The following is a 22,352-nucleotide window of genomic DNA, read 5'->3' on the forward strand; positions in this document are numbered from 1 at the left end:
TCTTCCCTTCGTTATAATTAATGGATTAAAAGAGTATTAACTTTGGAGATATCGTTTAAAATATTATATAACTTACCGTTGAACTTTGCTTGAAATTTTAAAATAAAAAAAAAGTTGCAAATTTATCAACCAAGCCGAATAAATGAAAACTCAATAAATGAATATGAATTCTCAAAAAATCAAGAAAATCGTTGCAGGAAACAATTTCTTATTAAGTAATCAAAGTAAAATAACGAAATTTTATAATTTAATATAAGTTTAAGATAGTTCAAATATATTTCTTCAACTTTTGTAAGATAAATAAAATGAAAAACGAATATTTTATCCTTCGTTTAGATTAATTTTGTACAGTATTATGTGGTATTAGTTGTAAATTATAGGAAGCTTTTAATCATGTAGAGCTTAAAGCTCCGGTACAAAGTAATCGCACCGCCAGGGATTACGGCTAATGAAGGCTTTAAGATTTATTTTAATGTACACCTTGTGTACTATTAGCTCTTCTAAATCAACGAGATGAAACTCACAAAGAGAATAAGATTTCTTTTAAAATTTAAAAATAACACATTAATATCTTAATTAGTCGTTAATACGAATCGAATGATCTTTAAAAAAATATCTCAGTCATTCAGGTAACAAGAGATGATAAGTAAAATACATACAAAACCAAATAAATAAAACATATGCGGGAAAATCATCCTTTTAACTTAGTCAATGCTTAACATAGTGCATTCTGCATCTCTTGATATTACAACAGTCAGTCAAACGTCGACAGGCCACTTGATTAAGGTTAATCTAACATTGCAATACTGTTTGTCCAACAAACACTACTGTGTTTACCTTGCAGCTTTAATTAGACCAGAACAAATGTGTTGTTTTTAATTAATTTTGATTTGATAACATAAATTACTTTAAAGGTACACGTCAAGTAGCCCGCACAGGACGCACCGTATGTACGGCCCGCTATGACGACACCCGCATCGCATCAAGACTAAACAAATACGTTCCATCCGTGCGTGCGGTGCGGCCCAATGGACGCGTACTACTACTACTAAACTTAGTTTAGCTTATATTAATGAATTTCTTTTCATAGTTTTAATGTTCTCTAGAACAAACAAGACTTTGAGAAAGGAGAAAAAACAGGATATAATTTAAAAGGCGGTAAGATAAAAATATGGAAACGATGAAAAATATTTGTGTTTTATTTGCATATATAAACACCTCGCGCAACTTCTATTGACTTCCATCGACAGAATATTTTTGTGGGATAAATTTACGTGCGAACGTGAAAACAATTTCTTTTGGTAAGAGCGAAAACAGATATTTTTTTAATATAACGTAATATAAATCGACTTTTTACAATACTGACTGAATGAACAAATTTCAAATATTAACAAACAGTTTTACATCTGAAAATACATCTTGGTGTCACATGCAACGTCGGACGAAGTAAGCTCTGTTGAAAAATAGGTTTAGGAGACTTAGGTTATCTGTACCTGTAATGGATGGCGCGAGGCACGTGCGGGGCATTAACATCTCCACCTTCTGAGCACCTTCGGTCTAATTACATTCAGGAGAGGAGAGAGAAAAAATAAAGTTTTATAGAATTAATGGAAGTGAAGTAAGATCAACGATACAATGTAACACATAAGGATATACAGAGATCAAGTATTTGTACACCTTGCTCGCCTTTTAAGTTAGAGTACTCATTAGTTAAACTTTAAATTAAACTAATACTTCTATTAACATTGGAATATAAATTTTATAGAAAAAACTAAAACTAAATGAAAGCAACTCTAAAGTATAAACGTGTAAGCAGGAGTTAAGACAGATTAGAATCAGAGCGAACAAAACACTGTTGTGAGCTAAAACGGAGAGAATTAAGGTTGCCGACGAGGATTAAATACATTTGGGGTCTAAAATACTTCATTTATTCTAAAAGCTTTTGGGGAATTACATTGTAGATAATACATTTTGTACGGTTCCCTAAATACATCTGAACATTTTATTTAAACGATTTCTAAGTTTTCTTTTTAACTTTAAACAAATGCTCATATTATACTTACAACACTTGTTTAGGTCGATTTCATAATGGCGCTATCGCTCTATCAATATAAAGACGAATGAATTGTTATAAAAAATCACACGGTTTATAAATAAGGTATCACATTCTGTTCTAAATAAATGAAGTATTTAATTAATTCCTTGCACAATAAGGAAGCTATAATAAATTAGAAACGGATGTCGATTTATTGAAGGCAATGTCGTGGCCGGGAGTCCGCAGCTTCTTGAGTAGTGGAGTAAACTAATAATCTTTTTTTCATTTTTATGCAAATTTCTGAGAATCAAATTGAGTAGAAAATAATAATTGTAAAATAATTTAGATATTATGACTATGAGTGAAGCGTTAGATAGTTTTGTCTATTTGTTAAATCGATATAAGTTTCATTATAAATGTAATGTGAATCCGTATTTAAATCTCGCTTATTTTATTGAAAATAAACATATTGTAAACAAATGAAAATAATTCTTAAAGTTAATATAGAGGGGAAACATCAGAGCCATGTAAATCAAACATCAGACTGTTAAATTGAGTGAAAAGCAAATTCTAATTTTATTCGTCTGTTCCCCACAAGTTCACACTGCGAGTCAAACATCTACTATTCTAGACACAGGTTAAATTCAATTTTATTTCGTCACTTTCTCTGCGTCTGACTGCAGTATTCATAGTGTAGACAATGTGTAAAGTTGTAAAAGATTAAAAAAAATCTTAATTGTTATCGTGTACCATAAACATAGAGATAGAAGTAATTGCAGCTAATACTGGCCCAGTTTCTTTAAGGAAAACGCTGTAATGGTCTTTAATTCTTTTCGCAGCGCCTCGTCTAAGAATTGGAGTGAAGCCAGACAATTTGAAAGCTAATAGTTGCCTTAGAGCTGGCTGTTCCTTCTAATTGCTTCATGACGTACTTTTTTGTTGATTGCGGTCGTGGAAGTCCTTTCTCTGTCAACAGATGGCACTGCGGAAACATTCGCTTAAGTTTATATAATTTATATTAGAAACAAAATTCCCAAACTTGATTCTTGTTTGTGATAAAATGGAAATACAGTTACTGGATAACAATAAATAGATTTATTATTTATTTTTGTTTGTTTTTTGGTACGTTGACGACGTAGAATTGTAGAAGTTGTTTTATCGCAAATAAAATTTATGCATAGTTGAAAACGTATTGTTTATATCAGAGTAAAGGAACCCCTTTAAAACAATACAAAAACGAAATACAATAAAAACAAAGGAACGCTACCTTAAAAGAAAAATATACAGAATTTGTTTCTTGATTGTTTTCTCTTTTAGCATTGTTTAAGTTTCCATTGCAATTTCCTTATTTTGCTGCGTGAGATTTTTGGTGCTTTTGTTCATGTTTTATTAATCTCTTTCAGTTACTTTTTCTTTTTTAATAACAAAAATACACCAAAAATATAATATTTCTGTATCATTCTTGAACAGGTCTACATATATGTAGTTATCATAGTAATTGCTTGATTTTGTTTAACCAAACTTTATCATAACCCTAATTTGTTCTGTTAATTATTATACTTTAAAATACTTAATTCAATATACATGTTAACTTAAATAAAAAAAAGGAATAAAGTTTAAAACATTCTACACTTTTATCCTTAAATTATGCTTGGTTCTTTAGCTAAAAATAATAAGAACAAACGACAAACGTTGTTACGACATCTTGAAAAAATTAATGAGACTCCTGTAGACATTTACTTTTGTACGAGTTTTAATGGCCACGGAGTTTTTATTTAAATTAGCGGCCCCTAGATTAAGCGCCACTGCGCAACTCCTGCGGCCCTCACTTGCGACATTGATTCAAACATTAAAGTTTATATTTAATCGTAAACATTATTAAAATATATTATTTTCATTTATAATCTTACGGTTTCAGTGATTTTTTTAAATAGGCATTTTATATTTACTTTCGCGATATTTTATCGCCATTATCTGTAAATTTCACATAGCGAAACATGAGGTAGCCAATTACGAATGTTTTACTGTTTAATATATGTTTTATAATTGTTTGACTTTGAATGTAAATAATACGAGTAATTGGGTATATACAAGTTTGCAAACTTGTGTCTGCGTCTCGTATGTTGAACGACGATAAGAAAACGGAGGGTGAATTCGTGAGTTCTTGTTTAAGTTTGCAACTGGAATATGTGACTTATAGGGTAGTATATACATATATATACGAGATAACCACTACAAGAAACTTATTTAGTTATAAGAAATTTGTTCACAAAAAAAAACAGTTACCTCTACCTATAACATACATATAGGGGAAAATAGTAATCAAATGCATTTACTAATCAATTATGACATTTAATTTACAATAAATTCACCACCTCAAAGGTCGGCAACGCATCTGCTGTTCCTCTGGTATTGCTGATGTCCATGGGCGTCGTTGAACACCTCGGTGTTCCCGCTGCGAGTTTGCCCCCTTCCGTTATTAAAAAAAAAATCCATATACAGATTGCAAAAATTGTATTACATAATGTGTTAAATTGCAAATTGTATTTCCACTTATTCATTGCATTCTTTCGTATTACTTCATAAACTGACAATGGTCGTAGAAATCGTACAAATTATTATATGAGATGGTTAGGGAAGCCGGCGTGCATCAGCGTCCCCTCGCGCCCATTGCCACCCTAATCTGATGGAGCTTCCAACGTTTTAATCATACCCATATTACAGTGTGCACGCTACATATTTATTTTTGAGATATTATTACGTTTGGTTTCGTAACAAATACGAAATAAATTTCTTAGAAAGAAATAGTGATGTTCCCTGAATTAGCTCTAGATGGAAAGTAAGCGTTAATCATTAAAATATTCTTAGAAAATCTCTGAAGTCTAACAAAACGAATTTGTTATTATTATACGAATGTGGAAATTATGTAATATAGCATTATATTAAGTTTATAGTAAACTAGCTGGCGCCTGCGGCAAATTTCATCAAGATTCGTTCAGCCGTTTTTCCATTCAAAATGTTTGTTAGAAGGTATCCATCCAACAGAAATTAGTCTAATAATTACGAATGTATAACGCTAATTATGTTTCGCTTATATTTTTATTTTAAAATTAATTTCATAAAATTAAGCACAACTAAAATTTGCTTTCCATATTATTTGAAAATTACGTGAAGAATAACAGTTTTCGATATGTTCTATGTAAGTTGTACACCCTACTTATACACTAACAAGTTCCCTGGGCGGTGGCGGAGCAGTGCGCTACAATAGACTTTCACTCCGGACAGAGAACGTTTCGGCCCGGCTTCCCAGTCTCCCCTTCTTACGTTTACTTTGAAATATCCATCTCATTCGATGTGAAAGTTTATCTTTCAAGACATTCGACAAGTTTTGATCGATAATCCGATATTGAACATGATCATTTAAATCAGACGAGCATTATCCCCAAATTCCTGATATAGATATACGATTGTTATTACGCAGTAATTACAACTTAGTAATCATCCTTCATCTTTGCTTGCTTTATAATTGAAAAACAAAAAAGTTATTCTTGTAACTGAAAAGTAAAAATAAACAATAATATCAATGGATCATTAAGATACAAACAGAGTGGTTATCTTTGAACGGCATCCTGTACAAACTGAGGGATATGACTGAATTGTAAAAATCCATTGTTGAAACGCAACTCCAAGAGGAAAGCGTAATCGATCAAAAAGGATGGATTTCAAAAGCGCCGACTCCGCACAACCAATTGAAATGTTTGAAAAACATCGAGTTCATTTCAAATGGTTTTGCTTGTGCCACTTCTTCAATGGATACAGAAGCTTAATGAGAAAGCTTTTAAGTTGGCACAACATTAGAACGGCTTCTGTTCATGCTCTTTGTAAGCTTTCGCTAAGAGAGCCACAAACTATATTATTATGTAGCACCTGCATACGTGAGTACCATACAGATTTTTGTAGCTAAAGTTTAATAAGAAAAGTTGAAATACAAATACGTGTAGTTACATACATAAGAAGCTAATTTAACTTCTTATTATGTTTACTAAATAAATTATAACTTATATAAAATTGTAAATATCGCGATAGTAGATACTAGATAAGACGATAGACGTATAGTTTAGATAATCTGTTCAACATTGACTGAGATAACGACATACAAGTAAACACTCAAACTCACTTACACACATTAGTCGAAAATATAAAATATCGTAGCTTTTAACCACGTCTTTACATAGAATTAGTTTTTATAATATTATATTATATATTTTTTAATAATATAATGAATCTTATATCAATTTTAACACGTCTAACAAAGTTAGCGAATTCGACTATCATCGGTCGGTTTGGTTTGTGAAAGCTTCAAAAGCAAACAATTTTAACTTAGTATAAGTTAAAATATAGCACGTATACATATATAAGTGAGGCTGAGAGCCTGTCATGCTCGCTAATGAATCCCGCTCCAAAGTTCTCAGGAGACGAGGTGCGACAAATTCTTTGTGGCGCTAAGATCAAGAGTAAGTTTTAAAAGCCTTTCCCCCAGCGACTGCTGCCTCTCCACTGACTGAGACTTTCATCGAACTTCAAACAAGAACTCTTCTAATGACAATTAAGAAGTTTATCTAATGAGATTAACATTTAGATTTTTGGAAAGATGATATTAATTATTTAAGTTGCCTTGATAACAAAACCGAAGATAGTACGCAATTAGCACATATTAGTTTTCTTAATAGGAAAACGAGATGTGAAATATGAGAATGTTTTATTTACAACTTTTAAATAAAAGTTTTATTCTAATTTAACGTAAGTAATAATAAACAATAGTGACAGTGAATCGTCAGAACTTCAATATAAATTGTAAACGGGAGCTCGGCGCACAATGCTAACGGTGAACGTTGCAAATTCTTTTTGTATTTTTTTTAAATTCAATCAAGTCAGCAACGGCGACGACATTCTAATTGTGCCTTTACAATGTACTGTCTGCATCAGCAGAGATAAGTGGGCAATTCGAAAACAGAAAAATAAAGTTGCGTCCGATAGCGGTTCAGGGGCTCGCCGGTCGCGTGCGCGGGGATCGCACCCCTAGCCCCGCGCCCCGCACGACCCGCACACCCCTTCAGTCAACTTCAACCCCCGCCGCAGACTGTCGTCTCGCTCCACGGCCCCTCCAGTGCCAACACAAATGGTTGCCTACAGAATACTCGAAAAACAAGTGCTTCGAGTGCTTTTTCGAATGTAGCGTGTCTATGTGCAAGTGTCGCAAGTGATATTTCGGGAATAATTATTGTGAATGTATTTACAACTGGGATTTTTTTTAAAGTGGATTCATCGCGATGATTTACGGTGAGTTTACTTTTTTCCTATTGTTTTAGAGAACTCATTTCGTTAATTATATTGCGCTAATTTGAGAGAGCGCAAGGCGTGAAGTTGGTAATTATTTTTACCTCTATAACTCTAAATATATATTTTTAAAATATAGTTCTTTGAGAAGTATTTCAAGGGAAACGGTAGACGAAACCTTTTATTTTTAATCTTTGTTTTGAAGTAAATAAAATTAATTCGGAAAAGTTGTGTGTCACATAAATAAATAAATAAATTTGTGAATTATTAAAAGTATTTACTGTTCTCATATAAAATGTGGTTATTGCACCGATTATTTTAGCGTAAAGAATTTATAATTTGTGTTGACAGAGCAATTAATGTTACTATAAATTTATTTTTAACATGTTAATACATCTGTCATGATTGTTCCGAGTAGCTTAATTATGCTTTACAAGTGTCATGTTACAGCTTAAATACTACTCAGTAATAATTAATAGCTTGTAATGGACAATAATATATTGCTCACTGTGACAATACATTTACTTATTGTTAAATTATGTAACTCATGTTAACTTTTATAATCCCATTTCGGAATACTTTCAACCGTAATGAAACAATGTTGTGTTACTATCATTTGATCCTTTAAATTATTTCGGTTCAGCTTACATTTAACAAGATCTTATTGATTCAACAATAATAAGCTAAGCTCAACTTCGCATTCTTGATCGCAATACGACTTTTGCGTGTACTTTAATAATAAATAAATATTTTTTATTTTTACACCTAAACTTTAGGTTAGATTCAACTATCGACTAAAGATGTATATTTACGACAGTAGTTTTTGAGTCTGTCAATTTCAGAAAATGACTTTGATAAGATGACTTAGTTTAATAGCGAATCTTCTGCTATAGTGTCAAAGAGACCATTACAAATAATATTGGAATATCGCATACATACATTTAATATTTTGATTGTGGTCTACAAGAGGTTTCCTATTGTTTCTTTACATACGAGTATAACTTTGGGCTAAATTTTCGTGGCCTCATTTTGGTGTTTTTTATTCTTTATGTTTTGGAAAAAAGTTTTAATTTCTAGAAATCATTTTACAATTAAATTTTACGTTATAAATATCTTATGCGAGTTTTTGCAACTTTTCATTGTTATTATGCCCTTTTATCAGAAGTGCTAGGGGTGAAAGTGCATGATTACCAAACGCCCTCCTTTTCGCGCCAAGAGATTAAAATGCATCAATTTCAAGGGTCATTTGGTAAAGAGCTTATAGTCTAGTGGTGTCATAATAGTGGGACACAATTCTCGGGCTTTTTGTTCTAATGTTCCAGTTTGCAGCCACGTGCGGGTAGGGAGAAGGGGAGGGGACGCGTGTCCATTGCCTGCAAACAGCGGCCCCTTTGCAAAGGATTACGATTGGAGTGTAATTGAGTTGAATATTTTTCGCACGCCCTCTATCGCTTGGCTCCATCATGCAATCTGTTTGCTGATACGTTTTTTTTTGTTATCCGGCATCGTATTCCAACAGCCAGTATTCGAATCTTTTATGGAACGTATCGGGTTAGATCAGTCATGACCTTAATTTTAAGCTTCTGATCGTATGGTGATAAAAATGTTTAAAAGCATAATGTTTTAATTTCTGGGCAACTTGTAACGACTTGACTTAGCACTAAGAAGGATATTAGCGCGTAGTTTTTGTAAGATAGTTAAAGCATAATTAATTTGTTTCTCAAAAATCGTATTAAAAAGAAATCGAAGATTTTTATTTTACAAATAGATTTAAATTGCTCATATTTATATTTACTCGGTGCACTTCAATATCTTAGTCACACATTGGAATGGGATTTATGAATTGGACAGGCGCCATTTCGAATTATGATGTTTGGGCAGGCCGCGGCGAACGGCGGCGGCGGACTGACCCCGTATGCAAATAACACACAGAAGCGTACGTGCATATTGGTGGATGCTTAGTTGCACGTCCAAGCGTTTCCGGCAATATTTCGCATTGGTAAAAAAATGGTACTTTACGTCTTTAAATTTTTTAAGTAACTACTACTACTTTTTGAAATGTACTAGTGTGCCATAGAAAAAAAAACTTTGAACGTTAATATTTGAAGAAATTTAAATAAAGTCTTAGATTTGATGCCGAGAATTAACAGTTACTGAAAACGCAAAGTTATAAAACCTCGTAGTACTTCTTAGAATGTAAAACTTTTCAGCAGCCATTTTAAGCCAAAGTGAAATTTTATGTTTAATATTCAAAAAGCTACAATTTTTTTCAATTTTGTTCTGCCCTCCTTGTAAGACAATAAATTGATGTACAATATCTGTAAAATTCGTGTAAATATAAAACTTGTAAAACCTAATAACATATTTTCTGAATACATCATCATTGTATTAAGTATGATTTTGTGTTAAAAATGTTAATAGAGACAGAGAATAAAGCATGTGTAATTCATAACGTCGTTGTGAGAGAAGCACGAAAATGAAATAATTCACATGTCCCATTTGCACGCTTAGCGGAGAACGAGCCTGTTTAAAGCGCTGTTCGTTACCTGAAAAACGTGAAAAACAGCACTCTACAAAAATATTTACCGAAGCATTAAATTTAATATTCGACTAAAGCTTTATGAACTTCGTAGCCACCGTTCCTTTAATTAATTTCAACAAATACCTGGCACGTAATAAAATGTTTTAAGTTCCCTCGACCGTGTTTATAAAATCGTTGGTACAAAATAAATGTGTCATAAATCGCAGCTTCGTATCAGAAGAGGTAATTTTAACTTTATCCTTTATTTATTTGACAAAAAGTTCTGTTAAGCCATATTTATTGTACATGACGCGTCGCGTAGCACTATTCTACGCGAATCATTTAAAATTCGATGCGTAGCTAAAGTTTGATGTTTTATATTTTGGTTTACACAATCTTATCTTAGCTGCACTGATACATTTACTCGTATAGTCAGTAGTACAGTCATATATAAATTGTATAAAACAAAGTCACTTTTCTTCCGCAGTTTTAACCATCCTGTAGATTATTTATTTTGGATGCATTGTGTATATACTTCTTGTGTTATATGTGTTCTTCGATTCAAGTTTATAATATAAATAAACAGCGTATTTCTGAACTCCTAAAAAACGCCAGTACATATTATAAACTATTTAGTTTGAATGAATGAAAGTGAAACGGCCACACTCCCGTGTTAATCCTACTAGTTTGAAAAGTGGTCCCCGAAGGGCTTGACACCACTCATTGTCGTCATTACGTATTTAGTTTATAAGAATTATTAACAAAATTTAAAATAATTTTTATTTAAACATTATGTTTTTATCCCTTATTGTGAGCATATTGTGTTGTGTAAAACGACGTACTGTCACAAAAACACTCATATGATTGCAATCAAAAACATACCTTATTGTACGTCGTTACTTGACCATTATTTCTGGTGATGTTAAATTGATATAATCTGTATCACAAACACTTTATAAATATTCTGAGGCATCCCTATTAAAATTGTACGTAAAGGCAAATTATTCATCACTTTGACGTTGGGATAATGAAGGAAGCAAAATGCTTCATCCTCATTTGCGGGACATCGACAACAAAAGAACGTCCCGCCGTGTACCTCGATGTCCCCCCTGTTTGAAATAGGGTAAAGGATATTTTTTACTTCATAATTGTGTAATACTTACGAAGATTTTATGAAATTGCTTTAAAGAAATGAGCAGTTTACGAATACTTGGTCATGATAACACAAATCAGTAAAACACAAATATCAGTAATGAAACAAATGAACTACTGTACTGTTTTTTAGACAACAACATAATAAAGTTCAAATAATACCCATGAAAGACAAGGTATACATTGTATCCAAACAGTAAGTCCATACAAGAGTAGGCTCAGAACGAAATCAGCAGAGCTATTTATCCAAGCAGAGACGAAGCGAGCGAATTTGAGGCTGAGATACATCTCGTGCACATAAATAGCGCTCCAGCATTTATAAACATTATTACTATACAGCACTGTCTATATTGATTTACACTTAATATTACACAAGCTATCAAAGAATTGCAACCTTATAATATAGTCATATGACATAGTGTTAGTAAATGCCTAACGGGATATAATCGTAGTTATATGTGATTGACATAAATATGTTCAAGTATGTTATTACGTATCCTGCTTACTGTTATCATAGGCTCAAATAAAATTCAACTTATTTTGAACTTACCGTTATATAAATAGGCCTTCTAACCATCCTTGAACACCATAAAGTTTTATGCTACTTATAAATAAAAGTTCAATGCAACGTTGCAAACTAATTGAATAAACAATGGACTTTTCCCGTAATTATATTGATTCAACGTCCAAATAAAATACTGCGAGGAGAACTATTTGTTAAAACTTGCTGAAAGCGAACGGAAAGAAATATCCTTTTAAACTTAATAGAAACAGTACGACGGGGGAAATGGCAGAAAAAAAAAACAAAGTTTGTATCTTGCGCTGAATAAAATCGCACAAATAAGGTTTGCGGACCGTCGGATTAGCAAGTAAAATCACAATAACGAAGTCTGCAGTCAAACAGAAAGGAAATAAAGGGAAGACGCAGGCAGGATATTTGACGACAGAAATCTTTGCTTGTACACACACAGTTGAGTGTGCACGTGCCTTTATTCAAGGAAAATATTTCAATTTCATAATATTTTGCTGTGCCTGAAAAGTGTATATCTTCTGAAGTTTAGAAATCAGTGCGGTGTCAGTTTCGAAGTTGTGTAAAAACATAGCTACGATTTACTGATAAAGTCTGGGATTTTAGATAAATCATGTGAATTGAACATGTTCTAAAAACTGTCCATCCTTGGGGTATACAAAACACATCGATCCTTTCTCCTCTCCATAGTAATAACATAAGTCTGTTACTTGTCTGCTTAATTCGACTTAAAAATAAATCGTAAATAAACTTTTATCCAAACCATATGTTTTTACAATATGGATATAATTTGTTTACGTTAGTTTCGTTAGCAGTTGGAATCATTAGAACGTAATAGGGGGAAATGGTTTGATTATTTTAACAATCGAGAGAAACAAAAGAACAATGTTTCCTTGTTATTAGTGTAGGGATTTTAAGTGACAATAGTCTAAGAGCTAAGACATACAATTTTAGTATTAATTTAGATCTATTCGTCCTTATCTATATCATGTGCTTTTAATGAAAAAACGTCACAAACTAGGTTAAGGTATTAAAATTCAAAAGACAAGTTCCTTCCGCAGGTAACTTTGAATGTTCAATGATGCTCCTTAGAAAGTTGGTAAAGTTTGAATTACCCATCGGGGTGTTTGCTGAAACGAAGACGAATTCGAGCCAATCCAGCGAGTTGGCTGCCTCGCCCCGGCTCGCTCGGCGGCTCCCCGACGGCTTTGACTTATCGACTCCTATTCGACGGAATGTTTCAAGGAAACTCGAATTTATTAAGCCTAATTCGTGACTCGAGATTCCCTAGCAATAAATTTTATTGGCAGTCGTTCTAGTTTTTTATGCACGGAAGAACTTTCATTATTTTAATAAATTTTTCGCTACCAAAAAACAGTATTCCGCTTTTGTTAAGATTAATTGTAATCAATTAATTTTGATTTTTCTTTCGACTGATGTGACATGAAACAAAATGTGAAAGAATGTTTGTGTTACATCTCCATTATCCTTGTATTGAAAATAACTAGTTCGCGATTTTACGGCTCAGATGTACATAATGTTCATCTTGGCATCATTCCAATACATGTAAAATCATAAAAAGGAGAAAATTGTGTAACGTACCCAAAGATATACAGTACAATTCGCTACGTATGCTTACCTAAGTAGAAGGTACTAATAAGTTGAATAAACATATTTATGAAATATGTTTTAGTGAATTATGCTTATTTTAGATATTGCTTTTGCAAATTTGGTATACAATTTTAATGTATATTAATTAAGCTAATACGTTATTCTGTGGTATTCTATTGTTTTTAATTCTGCGAATTAATATAATACGAGCGCTAAATTTAATGCACAACCAAAATTGGAAGCCACAACGATGGTTCTTTAGAGTAACAATACTAATCAAAAGGATATGTGATACGTGTGGCATCACTCTGTTGTTCATGTGGCAATAGCCTTTAGAAAGTGAAATATTACTAATTTATCTTTACCTTAAATTAGTTAAATTAAGCCTCAATTTAATAATTTAATTTATTATTAATTTTACAGCACCCCCAAAGGTAATCTACCATCTTAAAAATGTTATAAATGCAAATGTTATATTTGGATCGTTGGATTTTTATTAGAAGGTATCTTCGAAACAGCTTCATAGATCTCGCTGAAATTTGGCATAGTACATATAAAAAGCCTGAAAGGACACATAGGTTATTAATTAAGTTTTATTTTAAATTACGCGCGGACGGGGTCGCTGGCGCCAGCTAGTGATTTACATAAAGAAATAAGTCACAACTGAATGAAAACGACTCGTAAACGAATAATCCGTTTCGGTGCGATGGCATTCACACATCCAATCATTCAGCTGAGACTCAAAGCGGACAAACGGGATTTTAAATTAACTGCCCATTTTCACCAGTGCAATATTTCGTAAGGCATCTGGGTCGGACCATTTTATTTATAATTAAAAAGGTCGATGGTCATTCCATTCGTTCTGGTAATCGAGTGCCGTTTTATTATCCTGGATTAACAGGTTACGTGTGAAGACTAATCGATGAGCGTCGCGCTGCGTGAACGACAAATAGCTTGAATGTTTTTTGGGACGTGACAAAATAAAGCCATAAAATAAAATAAAAAGTAAAATACACTTTACTGACTCTACTAATTAGTAATATTACTAATATTATACATGCCAATGTAAGGATGAATGGATGGATGTTTGTTAGAAAGTATCTCCAGAACGGCTGCATGTCGCTGATTTGGCATAGGCTGCTAATTATGTGTTTTTCCGCATGAAGGGGCGCAGGCGACCGCTAGTAATTTAATACATGAATTCCATACATTTCTAATCATATAATATTTTCTATATTACAATAGTTATTTCTTTCTTAGTATCATAGCTTATAACTTACTTCAATGCTCCGCTAACTAAGTGCAGTATTCAAACATGGTTTAAAGAACCCTAAGTTTCTAAAAATAATGTTATTTTTTTTCCTCAATATTAATTTTTGAGTTTAAAAATAGAACTTTTATATATAAAAGCATATAATTGAAAAATATGATAGAATATAAGTCTCATTATGATAGTCGGGAAGCTTGGCGGGTGACGGCGCTGGCAGCCGCGAGCGTTTGATTAAAATTAATCTTGGCCCCGCTTGCTTCCTTGTGATACATTTCCTTCACTGCAGGGCATTTAGCAAATATATAAAAAATGATAATTTAAAACTCATCTTACTTTAAATTAAAAATTCAATAAGTACAGTCGTAAGTCAGTGTTCTCTCCTATTGATGTTTTAATATAATTTTCATATGTCAAAAAGTATTATAATATAAGATCTTAAGCCGTAAAAACAATTACCATAGGTGTCCACTACTTGTCAGAAAATTCTATATGTCGCAGATGATACAACAAAATGTACGTAAACTTGCCCTGTGCCAGCATAGTTGACCAAGGTCTAGTCACCCCAAATTTAGGGTAGACTCCCAGCCCCATATGGGGAAGTATAGTGAGCTGATGATGATCTAAATTATTTTTTAAAGTATATTTGTAATTTCATAAAAAAAAATGTGATTTATTGTGAATTTCCATAAAAAGGTTTCACATATTGCTTTTCATTAGCGACCCTCATGTGCGGTGTCGGTGACCCAAAAAGTAACAAAACACAACAAATAAGGCAAGGTAATGTGAAACAGCCGAACCGCTCTGCTTCGGCTCTCATAAATAATGCATTGCGGTATACATTATTTAAGCTTTCGCTGAAAGAAGCAATGCTAAGGAATTTACAAAGAATATTGAAGACCTATATCAACTCACATATTGTTTCATTACGTGAACGTTTTTATATACAGTCATTCAAGACCTTATGTCTGCATTTTTTTTTATATTACTTGTAACATCTCCGTATCTCCTATGTGTTTTAAGCAGGAGTATTAAGACAAGTTTATTAATTAAGACTTGGTATATTGTAATATATTCAATATTGTGTAATTACTTGAATTCATAATTTTAAAACTAAATTCAGTTTGTTGACCCCATTACATATCCTTTTAAAACATCGAATTTTTTTAACCGCCATGTTTGTTTTGTTACAGATAATGCTTGCCGTTTTCATTAAGACACATACGCCTTGATGCAAGATGAAGATCAAACGGTCCGTAGACGTGAGGCTGCTAGCTCTGTGCACGACGTGTATCCTTCTGCCAGCAATAGCGTGTCCGTCGCAATGCGTCTGCAAATGGAAGAATGGCAAAAGATACGTTGAGTGTACGGAGAAAGACTTAAAATCAATACCCTACTCGTTAGATTCAGAAACGCAAGTCTTGGATTTCACAGGAAACGATCTGCAAATTTTGCAAAAGGAAACATTTCACAAACTTGGATTGCTAGACTTGCAAAAAATTTATTTACAAAGATGTCGCTTGCAAAAGATCGACAGTCATGCGTTCAAAGGACTCGCTAACTTAGTCGAATTAGATTTGTCTAATAACTATCTCACAGTGATACCTTCACCTAATTTCATTTATTTTCCAACTCTAATGAGACTGTCTATGAACAATAATCCTATAACTGTTATAAGAACGCATTGTTTCCAGCATTTGTCCTATTTGAATACTTTAGAAATGATAGGTTGCAAAATTGAAACCGTAGAAATAGAAGCGTTTTCAGGACTGAAACATTTAGAATGGTTAAGGTTAAACGGTAACAGGCTATCGAATATTCAAGGTGAAAACATCTTTCCAGATACATTACGAGGTATTGACTTGTACAATAATAATTGGAACTGCGACTGTCATATAAGAGACTTGCACAAATGGTTGTTAAATTTTAACATGCCTCACGTTATAGAACCGACTTGTTCACTACCAGAGCGCTTAAAAAATCGTACTATTACAAGTATCGCCAGATTTGATTTGGCGTGTTTACCAAAATTGACACCTTCATCAATATATATTGAAACTATGTCTGGCAACAATGTCACACTCGAATGTGTCGTTAGAGCTGTGCCCGAAGCTAAAATCCATTGGCTGTATCAAGGTCAAATAATACGTAACTATTCTACTTACTCAACGGATCCACATCATGTATTTTACGTGGAGACTGGGAACGAGGACAAGAAAAGTGAATTATTCATATATAACATAGGTAGTGATGATAATGGAACATATTCTTGTATTGCAGAAAACTCAGCCGGACGAACTAGAGCAAACTATACCTTGAAAATACTTGTTAAAGAAGAGCCTGTTGTTATTGTGGTAACATTTCCACATAGACATTTGGTAGTTATTATCACGGTGGTATTTGTAATTATAGTGTTATTGATAGCGATTATAGCAGTGGTACTTTTAAAATTCAAGACAGACACAAGAAGCAGGAAGAAGAAAGAGAGTGGTAAAGACGTGGCATTATGCAATCAAATGTTACCTTCCAGCAGAAACAATGGATCTCTACCCAAGAATAACGGAAGTTTAATTGTAAATGCTCATTCCCATCACGCTTTACATTACACTGTGCAGTCAAACCGTGATTATGAATCTAGCGATACGTATCAAAGCAATAACATGAAAGGCTTTGCCGACAGAAATCCTGACCTAATTAGTGATGCAGAAACCGTCGCTAACAACACGCAAAATGAGAACGCTGCAATGTCTGTTTATAAAACACAAACAACGAATGATGCTTTTGAAGAGGAAACTGCGTTTACAACTACTGCGCCGCCCCGACAAGTGACTTGGCAAGATCAACAAAACATAAACGGCATGAATATGCCCCAAAATGCTTTATATCAACACTCCGCTGACGTTCATTTAAATCCAGGATGCTTTTTAGACAGCGAAGGCTATCCTTACGATTACGGTCTTCCTAAACACCCTTGTCGTACTCCAATTATGTCAAATTATTCTGTAATCGGACCCTTTTATCAGACATTGCCACACAATAGACCTAAGGGTCAAAAGCTGGCATGCAAATTTGCAAAGGATAATGAATTCAACACCAATGCTCCAGCTTGTGCTAATTTCGAAGTATTTAACGCAAACAATGTGAGACGAACTCTCGATGGTTATCCGGTACCGAGGAATCGACAAATAGCATTTGTAGGAAACGGTACAGTGTATTATAACGAGGAATTTGTTCCATCGCCCCCTGAGGGATACAAAACTGAACCTATACCATGTTGTAATCAAGAACCATGCACTTCTTGGGTAAGTCCGAAAGGCACATGTGCTGTCATGGTTCCGATGGGCGTGGCCGAAGCTCCGGGTAGATGCTACCAGGTGGAGACGCGATGTGTAGATACGCAGACTTCTGACGCTAGAATTCCAGTGGACAGTAGTGAAAGTGTTCTTAAGCCCATACCACAGGTATCTAATGCTAAATGTGCATCTGATATCTGTTCAGAGAGTCCCGATGAAGGTTACGTAGGAGACGCTAACGATATCTGACGACGTCGTCAAGATAATCTATAAAACGGAAATTTAGACATTAATAGAGTGATAAAGCGACTGAGTAAAAATATAGAATAGAGTAATATTAGGTTTAAAGGGAAATCAAAAGTTGATATCTCGATGTACAGTGCACAATATTTTTGTAATAGTGAGCTGGTTAATTTTTTATAAATAATTGTTTGATCTTTAATTATAATAATACAATACTCCCAAGTTGCTTAAAAGTATTATTTGTGTTCACTAAATTTAACAATATTGGTTAAGATGTTTGGTTGTGGTACGTTTAAGTCAGTTTCTATTTTAACAATATGAAAATGATAATGGCAATGAGTGGGCAAAGAACGAGGGTTAAAATATTGGTGATAAAATAAATAGCTTTTGTGTCTAAGACAGGAATATCTGGCCTAGAAATTTAAATTCAGGCCTAGATGGCATTGTAATTTGTTACATTGTAACTTTGAGTTTACACTGACGAAACAATTTCATGGACACATTATTCTTTGTGTTCATTTCATAATTCTGTTTGGCAACTCAAAGCTAATTAAAATTCTTTTTTGCTGAATTTTCAAAAGTAGAAGTAATAATATAAGGGAATGATAATAATATTGAAATCAAGTCAGATGAGAACATATTGTTTAATATTAATAAAAAATATTCAAATATTCTGTGTTACGTCTTACTGGTTTCCTATACATTTGATAACGTGCCAACTATAGAAGTAGTTTTCCATTAAATTATAACTAAAAGTGTAAAACTTTTATTTGGATAGCACAAATAAATTTAATTAGTATTAATAAAAAATTGGAACGTACTTTTTAATATTTCTAAATTGTAAGATATAGTTCTATGACACCAATTGATTAGAAATTAATTTATATCTAGGTCAGACTTGCTCATTAACTCACTCAGTATTAAAACCGTTGGCTCATTAAATTAATATTTTAAGTATTTGAATTATTGTTTGTTGTCTGGACATACATTATATGCAGTAGAACCTGGATCTGGGTTAGTCCAACGGACCGCGTTTTCCGCGAACCGGGTTTGCCCGTATCCAGATTCGACTGTATTTATTCCTAAGCTTTTTCGCGTACTTTAGGTCAAAATATCATTTAGAGAATAATTTTCACTGGTAAAATTGATGTTATCTGCCTAGTTTTTATATGTAATCAAGTCATATAATTTTTGCTTTCATCAGTAGTCAATTCGATTCTTGTTTACTTTCATTCAACTTATGTTTTTATTAGTGTTTCGATGTCGTTGTAGAAATTAATCTAGTTGAAATATAAAATGTTATTTTTTTACAATTCCTATTTATTAAAACACTGTCATATTATAAACTATCGTTTTAATTCCATTCTTCGTTCATCCTGCTTATTTTGGTAAGTTGTACTCGTAAATATATTTTTACATAATATAGTATGTTGTGTATAAATTGTGTACATTATGTGTAAATATTAGATACATTTCCGGAAGGAATCGATTAGCGAATATTTTTAATTTTAATCGATATCAGGGTATCTCCCTATATACTCTTATGTATTGAGTGTTTATATAACATTTATTTCATGACATAACAACGTAATATATAATTTTATTGAAAGTATAAATTCGTTTATGTATTTAAGTTTTTTAGCAAATGAAATACGAACAAATATTGTTAGAACTTTTTAGACGTATTTATTTAAGTGTAATATTTCGGTGATTGAACATGGTATTTCCACACGCTTCAACAATTCGAGACATATATTTCAACTCGTTTTTTGGAAAGAAAAGTTAACATTTGGCACACGAAGCGACGTCAGCGCCACTCGAGCGAACATACGAGTACTTAAGGTTATTTGTCATTTGTTTGTTTAAGTTATTTCAACGGTGAAAGTTTTGTCTGAAATAAATGTTAAGGAAACGCGGTCACAGGGAAACATTGCATAATATTATGACACATCTTTTATAAGCGAATGTAATGATTTTATTCTTTTTCATAATACGGACGTAGCAATAATGTTTATTTATAATGTGATCGACTTCACGTAGAATTCCTATGGTTCCTGGACACTAGAAATAGGAGGTGAGTCATTGTTGTAGTATGGTGGGGGATACTTACAACTAATATTTATCATACCATGTCAATATCGCATTACATACACGGAAAATATTGGCGGAAAAAGAAAGATCGTGTTTGTTAAAACGATCCTTGTGTTTTAGTAAATTGTATAAAGAGTTGCAATTTTTTAAAAGGTTAAAAATATATTACCGTTGGTTTTTGAGGCTTAAATGTCTATTTAAAACATAACGTTATCTCTGTCAAATACAATGACAGGGATGACGATATGTTTTATATACAGACTTCGTCTCTAAAATCAGTGGTCAGTAGTAAAAACCGTTGTGACGTCACACGATACTACACCAATGGAATACAATTCGAACGATGTTCGATTGTTTCATTGTACAAAACAAAATTAAGTTTACAGTCAACAACTTGAAATAACAACGATATGAGCAGATTGTTCGCCTGATCGCATTTGATACAACGTAATGTAATACCAGTGATTCTGAATTACAATATCGTGCACAAATCCATTGTTACGTTAGTAAACAAAGATTACTGTTATTTGAGAACAATCTTAATGAGTGTTTCGACTACGGTGTAACATGTGTCCATACATGTTTTATCAAAGACAATAACCTCACCCTAACTACGAGTAATATTTTCCGAAATTCACAAGAGTGTAAATTTAAATTTGTTTTGTATTTGTATGTAAAAAAATTGAGTTTAAATTTTGTATTCAACAGACTGGGATAGATTTTCTGAAAATTAATAGCACAATGATATCACGATGTAAACCTCTAGTGAAGACAATTGTAGAAGTGCATGAATTTGAAATAAAAATGTATTTTTATGATTGTCTTTTATTTTATTTTACCTTAATTATAATTATTAAAAAGCATACGATGATTTGACGGGGAAGGTGATGAGGGACAAAATACCGAACCCCTCTATCCATAAAATTTGGGAAGCAAATATGCAACTCACTGGCTAGTTACAAATTCGTTTGTCACCATACATCTTGTGAAAGGCTTGCTCGTTCTACCTTCATGTAAAAATTATTACTGTAACAAAATTTCTACTTTAAATTTTATATAGATGTAAATTATATTCAATTCTGTAGGTGTGAGATGTAAATATCACTTTACATAATTAAGATTTGCCGCTATTCCTAATGTTTGGATTTAATTAATTAAATCCGATCAAGAGATACTAAGCGATAGGTTCTACTATCAAAACTGTTATGTTCAGTTCAATGATTATTCGCGATGTGATCAGCTCTTATTATATATTTTCGTGATATAATCAATTACTTAATTAATAATATTTAATAAATTTGTCTTGTTTTGTAAATATTTTCTTAAAATAAAATATAAGCTATTATTTGGTAAGTTCTATCTGGAATATTGAAGTATTACTAGGAATGATTCATTCATTTCTATAAGTAGGAGTTTTTCTTGAAGACATTTCCCCTTCGACTAGCTGGCGAGGGCTTTGCTTAGCAACGCCCTTCTGCCCAAATAGAGTTACATTACGAATGACACGTTATTTATTTTACTTTCCAAGATATTCTTAAAGACGGTAAGTCTTTCTGTTAAAGCGTAATTGTTCTTTTGTTTTCCATTCAGGAATACAATTGTTTCTTAAATGTTGCTTTCTGTATACTTTACTATATAAATAATAATATATAACAAACATTTATAACTATCAATTGATATCGGTTAATGCTATTTCACGTAGCATAAGTATTTTTTCCTAAAAATCCAAAGACCTCTAAGATAAAAACATAAAGTACAAGATAGAAAATATTTGTCTATTTTTTCTTTTGCAGATATATGCGTTCCGTAAAGATATAACTTCAAGTTTTTCTTAACTTTATTTCTCGTATCTGGGATATGTTGTATTCAGAGTGAGCCACTCCGCTACAATGCGCCAGTTATTTTGGCACGGAAACAGTATCGAACGCTAATGTATCCATTGTTCTTTACAGACGCCGACGGCTTGGGAACTGAGAAGCATCTTATTTGTTCATACCAGAATATATTTCTATGTTTTCTGAAAGTTTATATAGAGTGTTAAGTGGCGCTGCCAAAATACATTTCTCTATAGTTGATAAGAATTGTTTTTGCTTCCCTTTTCATAATTTCTAATAGAAAATGTATTACTGTATTCAAATACTAGCTGTCGCCCGAATTAAAAAAAATATTTAGTATGCGTTCTTCCAGACTATGTTCTACATCTATGCTTTTCAGCAAGATCCATACAACCGTTCTGGAGATGTCTTCTAACAAACATTCATCCATCCATACAT

At 32.7% G+C, this 22,352-nt stretch overlaps 1 protein-coding gene across 1 annotated transcript; it reads left to right on the forward strand.

Annotated features, from left to right (window-relative positions):
• The first annotated feature begins 7,181 nt into the window (after nt 1-7,181).
• On the forward strand, nt 7,182-19,168 carry LOC106127867 (uncharacterized). Its single transcript, XM_013326154.1, has 2 exons — nt 7,182-7,375; nt 15,646-19,168. Exon 2 carries the CDS (start codon nt 15,691-15,693, stop codon nt 17,992-17,994), a length of 2,304 nt encoding a protein of 767 aa, XP_013181608.1. The 5' UTR covers nt 7,182-7,375; nt 15,646-15,690; the 3' UTR covers nt 17,995-19,168.
• The last annotated feature ends 3,184 nt before the right edge of the window (nt 19,169-22,352 follow it).

This window comes from Papilio xuthus, unplaced genomic scaffold (assembly GCF_000836235.2).
Source record: "Papilio xuthus unplaced genomic scaffold, Pxut_1.1 DF828952.1, whole genome shotgun sequence".
Lineage (NCBI taxonomy): Eukaryota > Metazoa > Arthropoda > Insecta > Lepidoptera > Papilionidae > Papilio > Papilio xuthus.